Below are 16,837 nucleotides of genomic sequence, written 5' to 3' on the forward strand. Positions count from 1 at the left end.
TTGCACATGAGTTGTCCATGCGGTTGTGACTTATGTTGTGGAACGAGGTCTTGGCCGTGCAAGAGTGATTAATAATGTGTGCACGAGGTGCTATGTGTGTAAGATTCATGATTTGTGACTTGAAATTTGTGGTTATGAGGTGTAGTGCCTCGGGGTGACTTTTGTTATAAATCTATGTCGGAACGGTTTGTTGATTAGAACTGTCGTCATTTTTTCTTAATTACTTTCACTTGTATTTTATATGTGCTTTGATTATTTTGATGTTTTATCACATGATATCTCTTTGTGCCATTTATTTATTTTGTTTTCCGCTGTTAGCTTTATATTGATATTCTGCACATGTTATTTGATTAGTAAGTGTCTTGACTTGAACCTCATCACTACTCCACTGATGTTAGTCTTGATACTTACTTGGTACCGACTATGGTGTACTCATACTACACTTTTTGCACATTTTTGTGCAAACTCAGGTGTTGGAGGCTATAGACCCAGGCAGTGTCAGTATCGGCGTCTTTGATTGCGAGGATTCAAGATAGAGCTGTTCGATTGCCGCAGTCCCTTGAATTCCTTTCCTTTTAATTATACTATTAATTCTCTATTCGAACAGTATTGTATTTTGTTTTAAGATATTTCTATGTATTTAACTAGACTTCGTAACTCTCCTACTACCTAGTATTGGGGATTTGTTGTGATTATCGCTGTGTTGGCTTGTATTAACGTTTACTTTCCGCTTTTATATTAAACTCTGCATCATAATATCATACTCAATTGATTTAACTGTTATAAGTAATCAGCTTACCTAATTTTAGAAACTAGGTGTTATCATGATCCTTAAGGTAGATTTTGGGTTGTGACAGGTAACCATAACCAATTTTTGTAATTGTGGTGTGCACTTCTATTAGTTCAACGAGATATCTACTACATTTCATGGCTTGGATAGATGGAAAGAAATCACCTGGTGTAGGAACCATAATCTTAGTTTTGAATTTTGGAATTTTTGTCCCAACATAAGCTAACGGGTCTTTAGACCGTAAACTACTGTAGCAAAACATAATAAGATAAGCTAGTGCTGCTGACTTCGCTTACAAGCTCAGTCCCCTTCATGCAAGATCCGGGGAAGGATCGCACCTCAAGGGGTGTGATGTAGACAGCCTACACTAATGCTAGCATTAGTGACTGCTTCCACGGCTCGAGCCTGTGACCTAGAGGTCACACGGACCCCTTAATCTCCAAGTCTACTAAAAACACAAGTTCTTTCTCCTGTTCTATATAAGGTAATATCCTTCTATAATGATCAATTTGGAGATAACTGGGTAATTTACATAAATAAGATTATGATACAAGGTGTATCTTAAAAAAAAATTGATTCCTCGAGTCCGGTTGCCGTTATGTCCTGCCTTGCACATGTATTTACGAAGTAACTCACTGCAGGTATAGATACTGAAGCGGCTTTACCTCGCCCAGCTTGAATGAAACTAAGCATCATCATCAATTGAAAGTAAAAGAATAATGGATGAATAACTGAGCATTGGATACTGGTTGGCGTCGAGAAAATGAGAATACTGTTTGGCCGCTGTCTCTCTCCCCGGAAGGTCATCTGTGAGGAAGTCATACGGTGCTGGTTTTCCAGTGTCGACCAAAGGCTGCCACCTATAACCAGGCCTATCTGGAAGTGTAATTGTTACAGGCAAATGGCTGGCATTAAAGGCGACATATAATTCTCCTTTCACTTTGTCGACCTGCATTTTGATTCAAGCGTACATATCAATCAGTAGATACAGTAGCGAAGGTACTAAAAGGCGACATATAATTCTCCTTAGGCATGTGAAATATGATCATAATCTATTAGAGGTCTCCCATGATCACAAGACAATGTTTTTTCAACTATACTCCTCCGGTTAAGAAATATTGGCAATTTATGGTTTCTGACAGTTAAGTTAATAGGGAATAATGAATAAATTCATCATTTGAACCTAATATTTAGATGAGTATAAGTTCTATGCACTGACGGTGTAAAGAAGATTTACACCATTAGGTGACTTAAAAGACAACTAATAGTAACTATTTATACAAACCTTAATTGGTAAACTTAAAAAATGGAAAGCAATCTGATATAATAGCTGAAGATAGACTGACAGTGAAAAAAGCTATTTACATTGGAAGTGCATATAACTTATACTCTATTTAGGTATGCAAAAACTAAATAAAATATACTATTTTATGAAAAAATTATCTTAAAGTATGAAAAATATGTTTAGGAAAACCTTAAAAAAGTATTAGTGAAGTTGACTCTCGAAAAGTGAAAGCTGACAATACTTGAGATACCAGGAATAAGTCTGACACTAAGGTTCCTTACAGAAGTTGGGTAAGGAGTCACAGTTAAGTCATGATACCACTAAATACTTAAACGAAAATTACTGGAATACCAGTGTAAACGCAACAAATCTACTTGTTTCAGACCAATCTGGTGTTCCAGGAGCATGACCGTGCCATTGCAGCCTCTCTGCTGTAGGGAAACCACCTAATCCCAGTGATTCGCATTCGCTGCAAGCGCAAACAACAGTTAATAGCTTAGAAAGTACCGGAAACTGAAAGAAAGGGGAAGAAAAAAGAGGCTAGATTCTTACTGGCGGAATTTGGTCACAAGGCAGCAAAATCTGAAAAAATCCGATGAAGATTCATCCTTCTTATCCCATCGGAAGTAGTTAATCTATAGAAAGGGCTTGCAATTAGTGAACCTATGTATTGACCTACATCTGGGAATAGTAGTACTTTAAATGGTAGTAAACAGTTACATAATTATCATGGCAATATGTGTTGTTGTTTCCTCCTTTAGTGTGACCATACTCGTCGCCCATACATATCATGGGAACGCCCTGAAGAACCACAAATGGAAAAACATTAATTATAAGAAGAAAATATATATCAAAGAAATGATTATCTGATTGAGTAGGAACAACCATTTCGAAAAGAAGAAATGCACGAACTTCTAGGCAAAATGAAGTAGCTACACAAATCATAAGATTAAACTATATTGTTGAGTTATATTATCCCACATTAGGTATAGCCATATAGAAAGCCCTCCAGATGGGTACATAAAGGTCTAGGACTTATCCTTGCCTTGAATTTTGGTTGGATGCTCAAAGCCTTTCACATGATATTAGAGCCAAATTTTACTAAATCATCTCACTTGTAAATCCGCATTCAAGTCCATACATGAAACTCCAAAGTAGGATCCCACGTGTAGGAGATGTCGAGTTATATAATGTCAGGCATTGAGTAAAGAATGGGGTCAAAAGCGGTATATACTGTCTTGTGGCACTCCTTACCTTAAGATCTTACGTTGGATGATCAGATTTCATAATACAAAATTGATGAGAAGCAGGCAAAAGACAATCCAATCTCCTATTATATCAACATGTTGGTGCTTTTACCTGTTACTTTCTATTGAATAACATCAAAAGCGGAGAATTGAACTTACTTGGGAAACCATAAGGCAGAGGAAGAAATTTCGCATTTGTCTTTTCCTCAATTTCTTCACTGAGATACTTGCAAACTCTCCTTCCTACAACGAAGAAGTAGCTTGTTATAAATGAAAACAAAAAAGCCCGAGGTATCATGGTAAGGTACTGCACAGGCCTTCATATCCACATTGAAAAACTTTTGGAAGCACCCATAACAATTGACTGGCCTCAATATTATCTGAATTTCCTCGGTGCCATACTCAAACAAGAAGCTAGCCATGCTGGAGCATCTCATTATCAGAAGCGTAACAGAATCCTCTTCAAGTAAACCTTAAGATCAAGTCTCAGTAGGGAAGTTGAGCACCATCTTAACTATAATAAACCTAATATGCTGATCTACTTCATTGGTTGAAGTAACTAAAAGAAATTTTAACAAGGAATCAGCAACTAGAAAGCTATGAAATAACACTCATTTTCTTTTCACACCAAGTTAGTACCCAGATTACCAATTTTTGTTGCATTCACAGAAACACCATTCCGTGTATGATATATTATTAAGTGATGCTACTTTTTACTAATTTAAGGAGGATGTTAGTACTACGCAAAACAGAAAGAACGACTAGCGCTATTAATTACAACACTCAAGATGGTACATGCAGAGATCACACATGAAGTAAGGAACATAGAGACGGTATGAAGTACCGTGAAAGCTCATCATAAAAAATCAATTACAACATCTAAACAATTAATCGCAAGACTGAGCACAAGGAAAATGCAGATACTTCCAAATGCACAAATACACGGATGTGAATGCTACGATATTGGACATTATTCAGTATCAAAAGAAAGGAAAATATAGCATTTGAACTTTTAAAACAATCTGCTTTTATACAGTGTGACGCCAACCCCCAAGACAGCTTCAATAAGTGAAAAGAAGATTTCAATAAGTGAAAAGATTCAAAAGATATATAGACTCGTGCACAGAGATTTACCTCACCACAATTCCAACTATTATTGTGATTCTCGCCGTCTTTGTTGTCCTCTCCATTTGCCAAATTGTGTTTATCATTATATGTCACCAAATCAGCCAAAGTAAAACCATCATGGGCACACACAAAATTTATACTGTTCCATGGATTTCTTCCTCCCTCCTAATTGAACACCAAAAAATGCAAATAGCTCACATAGCACCATACCTATAAGGTAAAAGAACTCTAAAGTAGTATACCTGGTATAGATTTGGGCTTCCACAAAGGCATTCAGCAAGGGCCCCAGAAAACCCATCTGTGCCTTTGATGAACTGCCGTACTATGTCACGGTACTGAAACCAAATAAAAACATAAGAGAGCTGGTTGGCATTTCTTTTTCTTGTTTTTATATGTTTGAAAGGAAAAAGTTGGTTAGCAACAGGCCAAGAGGAAATATCAGAAAAGGAGTGCAACCAATTTATACACAGCGAACAATGTTCAAAATGACATCAATACAAAAATAAAGTCCCAACTGAGTAGTAGCACCTAGGGATCTGATCCTATTTAAAGTTTAGTGCATTTCCAGCGGACTAACAAGGACCTACAGAGATACCCCGTTATACAAATAAACATTTCAAGCAGATCTTCCCATAAATAAAACAAATCCAACTCGGTTAGGGTGAATCTCAATTTGCTCCCCGAAATTTTCGCAAGATGTTTAGCTACTGAAGTTAGTCGTGTGCTCACAGAGTCAGAGAATAGAGGACAAGCAATTTAAATTGACAAATTTAAGAGCATTTGGATATCCATTGATTTCAAGGAAACTACTTCAGTTAATTACACGTCAATTTCCAAACATTTAGTAATTTTCTAAAAGATTATTGAAGTACTAAATAAACACTGCAGGGGATAGCATAGGTCATAGTCAATATGCTTCCCTGAACTTAAAGATAGCCTAGATTAGACATGTGCCTAGAACAAAGGATGTGAACTTAAAGATTTGCATACTTGAGTGCCCGAATTACATTTGACAAGCCCCGAGCTCCATAGTTGATCAGCTCAAAACAACACACAACATGCAATGGCTTGGTAATGGGTATAAGCTGTTACTATTTTAGTCAAGCATTATAAGTGTAACTACGGGTGGTTGTTTATAGGCCAGTCATCTGACCACCCTAACCACTTCTGCGACTGTGAGGTCTCCAGGAAAAACCTGTATCAAATTCTAATGGTGAGAAAACTAGAAAGAAAATGCAAGCTCAATCATTTGAAAATTTGCATCTCGTGATGGTTCCAGTATGTGATTACCATGTTTTCATTTGCATTGATACCTATGTTAATAAACCTACGATAAAGATCATATATGAATCTATTCCCACTTGGCTAGAATTGCTTAAATTTATAATCTTACGACTAAAGTATAAAACTATATTGGCCTTCAGCTTCAGGTCTCTTTTGCAATCATACTGGCTAGGAAGAACCATAAAAAAAAAACACAGTGATTTTGTGTTAGGTATTGCAAGAGGGATCATCAGTTATTTGATATATTTGCCTCAGAAACTAATGCATGCTGATTTCAAGGCCTTGGTGAATTATTAATTTTTTTTTATGGAGTAAACAAGGCATTGGTGAACTCAGTAAAGCTTTCAACTTGGTCAAGAAAAGGCTAGATCTGTTTTACATACATTAGAGCACTAGCTAATTCACATGAATGTCGAAGCCTCAAAACGTCCAAGCAGTCACCAACACTAACAGTTATAAGCATGAATAGCCCACTACAGGATTTCGATTCTTTTATCTATGTTCTTTCTTGTCTTAACTTTCCTCAGGAAGAAAAAACCTATCATATGATCTTTCTGCTGACCTTGAATCTAGGGGAGACAGAAGTTCAGTCTGACGTCCTAACGAATATATGGACAAAGAAATTGAAAAAGAATTACGACAAAGTTAAATATCAATTGTTTAATGTCGCATCTTCAGGATTATGCTCGTTGGCAAGGAAAAGCATGTCCTAAAGCCTTGATGATGAGACTGAAGCGTCCGCCAAGCGAGGCGAAGAGATCAACATATCTTGTGCCTCTCTTCAGGGCTTAAAAGTGCGCCTTTGAAAATACTGTTTTAACCTTAATGAAATTATTTATAGCCATACAAATTTCTACGGCTTATTTTAGACCTCAAATTTCAAAAGTCTTTCTTTCATTTTTAAACTCCGTGTCCAATCAAACACCATCACAGAAATTGGGACGGAGGGAGTATAATATTCCAGCTCATGAGACAGGAAGCCAAAAAGAAACAGTTGAAACTCTACTTACTATGCATGAAGCCTTTACTAATAATATGAAATGACTCTATTACTTTAGTTCTCTTTCCAGTTATAAGCATTCTCATATCCTCAAACTACGAACAACCTGAAATGAAGATAGTCATCGCCAAAAAATGTCTCCAAACTGACCTTTCCATTCCACTCCGACCAGATACCCCAGTGCGGAAACGTGCCAACTTGGTAAAGGCCTCCACAATCCCACGCTTCAGCTATAAGCTGTTATAAAGAGGAAACTTTAAGCATTTTATCACCCAAAGAAAAGGAACATGCCAAAATTCAGTTGCCAAAAGTTGCAAAAGTAAAAAGATACAAGTAAAATTAAACACATCATCTCTTCGAAGAAAAAATTGAAGCTGATAACACCATAAATGTACAGATCATCAGAAGAAAGTCGAAGCCAGTTCGAGATAGCATTTGCTGTCCTTAAATCTGCCATAACGGTAACATACTAGTCCTCCTAAAGGAAAGTGGAAATTAACTTATTTTCTCAAAAGGAACACATAGGGAAACTTAAGTACCTTTACTCCACGAAGTATTGGATCATTGCTAATCATATCAATCAATGGTGGATTTGTGAGAGGAGTGCCTGTGGTGATCACGTCAACATCAGTTGAATTTCCATAGACATTTACAGCATCCCACAAGCTGAAAATTCAAAGAGAAAAAAACTTACTTTTCACCAACATTTCAACAAGGACAAGAAATACGAGGCTATGCAGAAATACCTGCTACTTCTTGTAAGGATAGAAGCAAGATCAAAGCGGAAGCCATCTACGTGCATTTCAGTAACCCAATATCTGTCAAGAGAGCAAAGTATACCTTTTCTACTATAATCAACATAGGACATTTCATGGTCAGAGCAGAAAATATGCAACTCATATGCAGGATATATAGACTGTAAAGGAACCCCCATTCATTAAAGAAACGGAAATTTAAGCCTTTAAAATAGCAGAGAAGTTCATCTACCTACTCAGGTCTCTGACATATTGTCAGAGTTGAAGCCTCAAATATGTTATTAACTAAATCTATGATATGTATTTTGGCTACCCCTGAAGTCTTCTTTTCAGTCCTTAAAACCAGTGTTATCAAAGGCGAAAAACGCAAAAAAAACTCTAAGATCTATTGGGGCTTTAAGAGCAATGCGCAAATAAAGTGTGGGCTTTAATCAAGAAAGGCGTAAATGGAGAAAAACTACAAATATGTTCGTGTAGTCCAAGACTAATATCTATAAGCATGAAAACCGAATATATGGACAAAGAAATTGAAAAAAATTTACGATAAAGTAAAATATCAATTGTTTAGTGTCGCCTTTTCAGGATTACGCTCATTAGCAAGGAAATGTAAGTCTTAAAGCCTTGATGATAACACTGAAGCGCCCGCTAAGCTAGGGGAAGCACTCAACATGTTTTGAGCCTCGCCTCAGGGCTTAAGCGCGCTCTAAGCTCACCTTTGACAACACAGCAGGTGGCTTTTGCACTTGCTTTTCCAAAATAGGTTGTAATACATGTTATCATCTTCACAGACCAACAACAACTAGAAAGTACGCTGGCATCCCGCAGATTACATGATGAAACTAGCTTACCTCAAGCAATCCACTATAAACTGTCGTACAATGGGATGATTACAGTTGAAGGTGTTTCCACATCCTGAGTAGTTGTAGAACTCTCCCTGCAAAGCCATGAGATGTATATTTATCTTGGAGTCAGAGAGTTAAAGTCCAAGGTTTAATATGATAATTCTAAATTACTTCAAAAAATAAAACTTTCCTTCTTAACGAAGTGAACTTGAAGTAAGAACATTTTTACTAATGTTTAAATTATAGATTGTTTTTTTCCTAATACAACTTTGTTGACACACCAGATCTTTTGCAGATACATATTCTCTACCAATCAAAAAACAATGACCCCGGAATGAGTATAGCAAGAAAATATACACGACTCAGCATCTTGTGAGTCCCTATTCTTCATAGAAAAGCACCAACCAAGAAAGAAGCCACACAACATCACAAAATTCCAAGCAACCAAATATTATAGCTATTCTGGTATGACTTTCTTTAGCAGCCATTACACAAGCTTTTATATTTAAGTTCACCCATTGGGCAGCAGTTTATGGCACTAGACAAAGTCTCTCCATTTTAGTGCTTCAACCAGGATGACAGGATTGAAAGGCATGACTCATTGCTGACGTAGTTGCTGCTCGTTGCACCATACTTACCGTCACTAAAGTGCTTACCGCCATAAAATGAAGCCTCACAACTTAACAATTTCACCTGTTATGACTTTGATGAAATGAGGGATATAGAGAACATAATAAGCTTAAGGTAGAGAATACCACATTGCAGCGTTTAATTATTTTCTTTTATTACTTAAGTAAAAACAATTGCAGGGTTAATTATCTTAGAATAGCAAAAAGTATATTTCCATGATTCGAAAGAACTAATCAATTTTATAACAGTGGAGCAACTTCACAATAACAAATTTTAGAGAAAGCAAATGATTCCATATATGGAACTTAAAATAGACCATGGACTCTCCTTTTTTCCCTTTCAAAAACTGAGCTAAAAAACTAACACCAACAATAGAGACGTGCATGGATTAGTAGTGACACTCATACCTTAGGAGCTAGCATATAAAACACACTGTTGTCAACGCCTCTAAATGATACAATGGGACCATTTTCATTTCCTTCAGCAGTGTGATTGAAAACAACATCCATGATAACCTGCCAATGAACAATCAGAAGAGAATATACCAAATTTTGGAGAACAAACCCATAGTTTTCTCCAGTAATTAGTCACCTCGATTCCACGTTTATGTGCTTCCTTAACAAGATACTTAAACTCGTTTATTGCCCCGAGGCCACAGTTACTTAGACCAGCAGATGAGTATCTTCCCATTGGAGAAAAGAAATTGACAGTAGAATAGCCCCAAAAGTTAAACCTAAAAAGATAAAATCCCATAAGACAAAATTGACCACAAAGTCAATATTTTCTTGAGATTCCCCTATTTTCATGAAGTTGAAAAAATCTTCAAGAAGTGCAGTGCTCAGATTAACACATTAATTTACGGAACAACATGAAAAAAATATATGTCAAGCCACTGTCAAGGATATATACCACTGACTAAAGGGATATCATTAGCATGTATAGCTACTATCTAGTCATGTACAAGCAGCTTAGAACATAATGAATATGTTCGGAAGTCAATTATGCCGTGTACAATCTTATTGTCTAGTTAAGCCTAAAATATCTTCAAATGTAGGTGTGTGAGTGTTATCATCATATGATCTTAGCATCACTACCCAATGCATAAAAATCATGTTCAAATCTCATATATGGGCTCAATGCAAAAGAGACAATCAAATCAACTGTCCCAACTCTTGCATGCAAGAACATTCTGCTGGCAATCATTGCACATTATTCTCAGAGGACTTTCAAAAATATGCTATCTACGCTTCTCATAGAATCTCTCTTCAACTTCTTCCTTTCGCTTGTCTTTTATCTTTCTGAGCATCTAACAGTTTTGGATAGTAAGCATGAAGAGATTCTTTATCAGTCTTCTTTTTGAAATGGGAGATTCTTAATCAGTCTCTATGAGCTAGACTTGTCACATCAGTTATACCCAACTCGGACATCAAGTCAATAATTGGGATTGGGAGCAGCATCAACTAATTTAATTTCAGAATTGCTGTACCATCCTCCCCACCTCCAAAGAAAAAAGAAAAAAGAAAGAATCCTCTCCCCAATCAAAATAGGCAACAACATCAGTTAGTTACATTTAGAATTCCCCACCCCAAAAAGAGAAGGAAAAAATAACCACCTAATGTGTGGGGTTTATCCTAAGAAAAATATTTGTGAAAAAAAAAAACTAATAAACCTAGAACTGATTTTGCCACAAATTAGCAATTGAATCCAGTACCAAAACATAGTCACACCGATGCAGGCTTCTGCATGCATAACTTGCGTCATCATAGAGGGATATATTCTAATGCCCCACCCCCACCCCCACCCCCAAAATTTGTAATTCAGTTGAATTTTTTCTAGGTGTCTGACTTCTTCGGACAAAGGCAAAGTAAATATGCAGACAGAAAGGCTAAACATGCAAAGTTAGGCAGTAATGTAACACTCTTATTCCAGCATTTTTATGAATTTTTTTGATCTCTCAAGCATGACATAAAGGTAATTAGAATACCATATTGTTTTGGTCCAGAAACTAGAAATTCCCTCCTGTTTGGAACAAAAATGCAAGAAATTCATCCAAGTGAGAGAGTTATGAGTTTGAAATTCAAATTCTTAATAATTTCCATTTCAAATATTAGATGTGCGATAACATACATATAGTCTTACATGTTAAAACTTTTCTAATGTTCCTACACCAACAATTTCAAAGTGTGAAAGTAACTCTTTGCAATAAGTGAAAAGGGAAGTTTACTTGTAGTCACCCAATACAGAGTTATAACTATAGTACTCCAGCTCATTGAATTCATGACAGGGCATTAGCTCTATACAGTTGACACCAAGTTCCTGCAAAAATATCAGGAAATAAACCACGCTTAAACCTCATAACCAGCTGATGCCTTCACTTTCACTTATGCATTAAAAAGGTACCAAGATGACTTATGAATCATGATCCATATCCGTCTAAGACTTGGGCAATCCGGCTTTCAATTTTGCACAGGATATTTGCCATCTGATCTCACAACTATAATTTTCATATACTAGTTTACTAAAAGAGATAAATTTGGGCCAATGGTCCATGACTTAACTATTGATGAAAGCCAAAAACCCCTCCAATGCAATATATGAATGCAGACCCTTACAATAAGATGAAAGAGGAAAAACATTTGCATGAACCTCCTCAAATTTTGGTGTGTCCAAAAGTGGTCTTGACTAACAATGTCGGAAAAGCTAAAACTTACTCCTGAAAAACCAATCATATGCTAACCTTACAGGCTATATAACATATACTATTATAACAACCAAGCATTCACCTTCAAGTGATCAAGTTTCTCCACAACACCACGGTAAGTACCAGGAAATTTTGTTCCGCTGGACTCATGATTTGTATACCCACGAACATGCATTTCATAAATTACAACATCTCTCTGTGGAAACTTCAGCGGTAGATCTCCTTCCCAGTCAAACTGAAAATAACAAAGATCAAACAGTAAAACAGACATGTTAAAACAAACAAAACCGTATATTCCCATGTCTCATCTAAGTCGAGGACAGTAATGAAGCCACCCATTATTTTTTCTGTTGGGAAGGCAAGCACGACAATGCTTTTTGGTGATTGTGGTCTTTCTAACATGTTACTACCAATTCCATAGTTAGCTGGGAAAAAGTAAAACTAAAACATAAACAGAAAGAACCAGATCATACATATGACTATGCTGAACACTAAGAGACTGTAATTACCTGATCAGCAGCAGAAGGTACCATGCCAGCCATTGGGGGCCAACAATCATCCTCTGGCCCTAATACACCATATTCTCCTCTACTTACTGTAGCCTAGATGGACATCCAAGAATGACTCAGGGCAGGCCAAAAGAATGTAATAACTAAATGCATGAGTGGAGGTCATTTGTAATAAGAAAGCATAATCTGAATAAGAAATAACAAACTTATATTAACAGAAAAATTTTCTTACTTTATAGTTATCTGACCTTGGCATAAGGATCCAAAACTATCTGAGAAGAGTCAAAGAAATGTCCTTCTTCAGGAGAGAATTTTCCATCAAACTTGTAGCCATAAAGCATATTCTCGAAATCTCCCTTAAGGAACACATGCCAGACATCTCCAGTTTTATTAGCCAGAGGATCCAGGAAAATTTGCACAGTCACTCTCTTCTGCAAGAGTTAATAAGAGGTGAAAAACTGAAACTACAAACAAGCCAGATGTGCTATGGCGTATTGAAGGATATAATTTATAAACTTTCTCCTGATATGTTACAGCTAGCCCCATAAGATGTCTTATTGTAAATATTTGAAGATAATATTTTTAGAGGAATTTACGTTATAACCCCATCTACATCTCAGAACTACACGGAATAATAACTCATATAACAAGCCTAAAGGAGGAATTTACGTTGTAACCCCATCTACTTCTCAGAACTACACGGAATAATAACTCATATAACAAGCCTAAAATGAAAAGGAGGGAAGTTTCCTAAGAAGACCTAAATTTCTCGAAATTAAACCAGACTTAGATAAGAGTTGAACACAACGGAAGCAAAGGAACAATACAAGTGATACAAACTAGTTGGGATTAAACTAATTATAAGTGTAGGGATAAGTACAAGATTTAGAAATCGCCGAATTTGTCTTCAAAGGAGAATTATTATAGTATTGGAATGAAATGAACCTGAATGGAAAATAATTGATATAGATGATTATAACCGATCCTGATTAACTTGAGATTGAAGAGTTATTGATTGATATAACGCACAATAGCAAAAATGGCATCCCCCTTTTAAGCCAGAGATTGAGCATTTTCATTTAGATAATATAATACATCATGAAACATCAAAATCAGAAAGGAAAAAAAGGGAAGTGAACTTTCTGATGGGAATATAAAATACTTCCCTCCAACTTTAATATTCTTTTAATTAATACAATTACCACTATCCTCAATGAGGCACCATCGGAAAAATCCATTGTAAATTAGGACTAAAAATTGTTACAAGAAAAACTGACCTTCAGAAAAAATAGTCAGTTATACTAGGCTTTTTACTTCGGGGAAGCTACAAATATCGGGATAAAATATAGGATACAAATGAAGCACAACTAAGAAAAAGTACGCAAGGGTGTGGCGGCCAAGAGAACCATGAGGTCTCAAGTTCAAATCCAGCGAAAGCAAAAAGGCTAGGAAGATCTCTTTCCATTTGCTCAAGCATTGGTAGGTAGGTTACCTAGTACTTGTGCTAGCGGGAGGTAACAAGTACCCGGCTGAATAGTCGAGGTGCGTACAAGATGGCCCAAACACCACCATCACTTTAAATTTTAAAATAAAATAAAAAGAAGAAACGATGTTGACTTTAAATATTAAATTGCTAACATGAAAAAATATTACTTTAATTGAATTTGTATACAGTAGATCATCAGCTACTTGGGCCAAAGGGATTAACCTTAAAAAACATAATTATATTAAAATAAGCTACATTTAAAACTGAAAATTTCTCGAGACAAGAAACAATCTCATTAAGGTTAGAATGTGAAGTATAAAGTTAAATTTACTCCATCTATTCTAGTTTATGTGACTATTTTTTTTTATTAGTTCATTTAAAACAAAATGACACATTTTTATATTTGGACACTTCTGTAAACACAGAAATGTTATGATATGTTTAGGGACATAAGTTTCAAAAAAAATCTTTATTTCTTACACTCGTGCCGATTGAAACTGTGTAACATAAATTGGAATGGAGAAAGTAAAAAAGAAATAAAATAATTTTCTTTTAGTCGGAGAACTACCTGAGGTAAATCGGAGAGAGTGATCAAGCAAAGAGTAGCAGAAGTGGCATGACTCGAAAAAACGGCGAAATTGACACCGCCGTCTGTTGCAGTAGCGCCAAACGGCAAAGGTTTCCCTGGTAGAACCTCAAAGCGATGTCGTTCTATCATCGGCTTCTCCACCACCACCGCCGTGGCCGCAGTCTCCACCTTAACTCCTCGTCCACTGTCAGCAGCCGCATTTACTACCGCCACTGAAATCCTCGATTTTCTTCCAATACTCACAAAATCTACACTGTTTCTCCTCGAAAAAGGACAGTCTTGGGAATGGAGTTTAGGTTTGTAGGTAGAGATCGAAGGACAATGAAGTAACTTCATTTGAACGATGCAAAATGTGATGTAGAGATATAGAAATGTGTATGTATATTTTGGTTGGAGGGTTAGGAGGAAGAAGAGAGAGTGATCTAGAGTCTGTGGCAGTGAGATTGAGAGGAGTGAGTTTGGGAGTTAGCGCATAACTGTCGAGTGAAAGAAAAAAGGGCGCACGTTTCGAAAGGAGTTTTGATCAATGAGAAGTGACAAAAGTGTAGGGCAAAGTGAAAGCGACAGCAACGGCAGGGTTTGAAATTTATTGAGAAAATAACAAAATGGTCCCTTATATTTAAGACTAGGTTAAAAGTAGTCCCTCAAGTATGCACCGAGCAGTTTTAGTTGTTTAGGTTTGCCAAAATCTAACATTTTTGTCTCTATCAAATATTTAATGAAATCTATCTATTAGATTTGATAGGAACAGAGGGAAAAAAATTAAAAAATAACGCGAATTCACATTTAAAGGTATAATTTTTGTATTTTCTGCTATTTTTAGTCTATTTTTAAAGTTTGTTACAGTCTTTTGAGGTGCGATTTTCAGCTATTTTTGATATCTTTTTTGTGTCTACGGTAATTTTTTGTATTGTATTTTCTAGGATTTGATGGAGCTTTCCTTTGTTTAAAACATTAATCTTTTTTACATTTTTCGTCAAATCTAATGAACATAAATTGTTAAATATTTGTCGGAGATCAAAAGTGCTAAGTTTTAGCAAACTTAAAAGGACCAAAAATGCCCGGTGCATACTTAAGAGATTACTTTAAACTTGTCATCAAACATAAGAGATCATATTTTGTCGTTTTAAATGATGCTAGTTAGGGGTGTACATAAGTTTGGTTGTTTTCACATTTTTCAATTACCAAATTAAACTAATTATGTCGAATATTTAAATCATAAATCAAATCAAATCAACAAAGTTAGATCTTTCAATCTCATTTTTTCTCATATTTTTTCGAGTTTTTTTCCAGTTAAATCTTCATAGCATAAAATACATATGTGCTCCAATTTTTTTTATTCCTAGTAAAATACAACTATATATGATATTTTTCAAGAAAAATAACATAAAATATAAATTGAATCATAATATTATACTAAAATATTTAACAATAAAAAATAAAATAATTATGATCTAACAATATTAAGTTATGCTAAATGGGTGAGGATATGCTCCAGTATAATTAGCTCCGGTACTTTTCAATGGGGCTGTGAATGACAACCACACGCTTAAAAGAGCTTTAAAAGGTAAGATCTTGCTTTATATTATTCCATGATTTAGTCAACATTAAATAAATATTTATTAAACGCTCTAAAACTCATCCGTCACTCCTGCCTCCATTGCCGTCAAGAGCACGATGAAAATAAGAAGCAAAATAGAATCTCATTATAGAAAAGCTTTTTAAAAAAATGGAGTTGAAACTTTTGGAAACTGTGCTGACAAAGCAAAGAACAATTAGTGGCAGAAGATGACTGACTTCAATTATCATTTCACTTCCTCGAGACCGGAATAAAAGTGATGCAAAATCGGACTCAAGATACAAAAATAGGTAGAAAAAATATTGATGATATTTTTTTATATAACGCATGTTTTTTATGTGCTATACCTAAACGATATATTGCTCCGTTAAGTATAGTCAAGGCGGATGTACCCTATAAATTTGGATTCACGTAAACTCAGGATCTTTTTGACAAATTAGTTTTTCTATGTATGTAATTTACAGAAATGGTCTAATATTAAATTTAGGAACTCATGTTCTACAAAACTAAGTGGTGCATCGTTTTTCTTCCCCAAGAATAAGGGATCGAATCCTGTTGGACTTTCTCATTCTACTGTTTACTTTCATTTGTTCTCGTCCTATAGTTTTTTATTCCCCCTAATCCCAATTTATGCCAACCTCAATTCCAATTGATATCTCTCAAGTAATTTTCTCTTTACCCAATTTTGAATTGTTAGTATAGTTTCTTAAGAAATATTTTAGTTTATTTTTGTAAGTAATTTACATATAAAGAATTAGTCATATGTTGAAAATTTTTAATATTTTTTGTGCTTCTTTTTGCACTAAATTGTCAAATTTTACATATAAAGAATTTTCTTTTTGCACTAAATTGTCAAATTTTACATATAAAGAATTAGTCAAATTTTAAGGTATTAAATTGTCATTAGCATTTTATTTCCCTCTTTGTTTTGAATTTTGATGGTAAGAACCGAGTTATTTAAGAAGTGTATAAGTTATCTTTTTAAAAGTATATTTAAAATTGATAATAAGTC

At 35.4% G+C, this 16,837-nt stretch overlaps 1 protein-coding gene across 1 annotated transcript; it reads right to left on the reverse strand.

The window, feature by feature from the left end:
- Window positions 1–1,263: 1,263 nt before the first annotated feature.
- Window positions 1,264–14,758, reverse strand: LOC104086372 (isoamylase 1, chloroplastic). Its single transcript, XM_009590619.4, has 18 exons — window positions 14,226–14,758; window positions 12,420–12,602; window positions 12,172–12,264; window positions 11,745–11,897; window positions 11,186–11,277; window positions 9,553–9,694; window positions 9,369–9,476; window positions 8,338–8,423; window positions 7,481–7,552; window positions 7,274–7,400; window positions 6,885–6,971; window positions 4,693–4,785; window positions 4,457–4,615; window positions 3,482–3,565; window positions 2,796–2,876; window positions 2,628–2,710; window positions 2,427–2,544; window positions 1,264–1,739 (listed from the first exon to the last, which is right to left on the reverse strand). The coding sequence occupies exons 1-18, from the start codon at window positions 14,580–14,582 to the stop codon at window positions 1,476–1,478; spliced, it is 2,382 nt and encodes a 793-aa protein (XP_009588914.1). The 5' UTR covers window positions 14,583–14,758; the 3' UTR covers window positions 1,264–1,475.
- Window positions 14,759–16,837: the final 2,079 nt, after the last annotated feature.

The sequence above is a fragment of the Nicotiana tomentosiformis genome, chromosome 11, assembly GCF_000390325.3.
Source record: "Nicotiana tomentosiformis chromosome 11, ASM39032v3, whole genome shotgun sequence".
Lineage (NCBI taxonomy): Eukaryota > Viridiplantae > Streptophyta > Magnoliopsida > Solanales > Solanaceae > Nicotiana > Nicotiana tomentosiformis.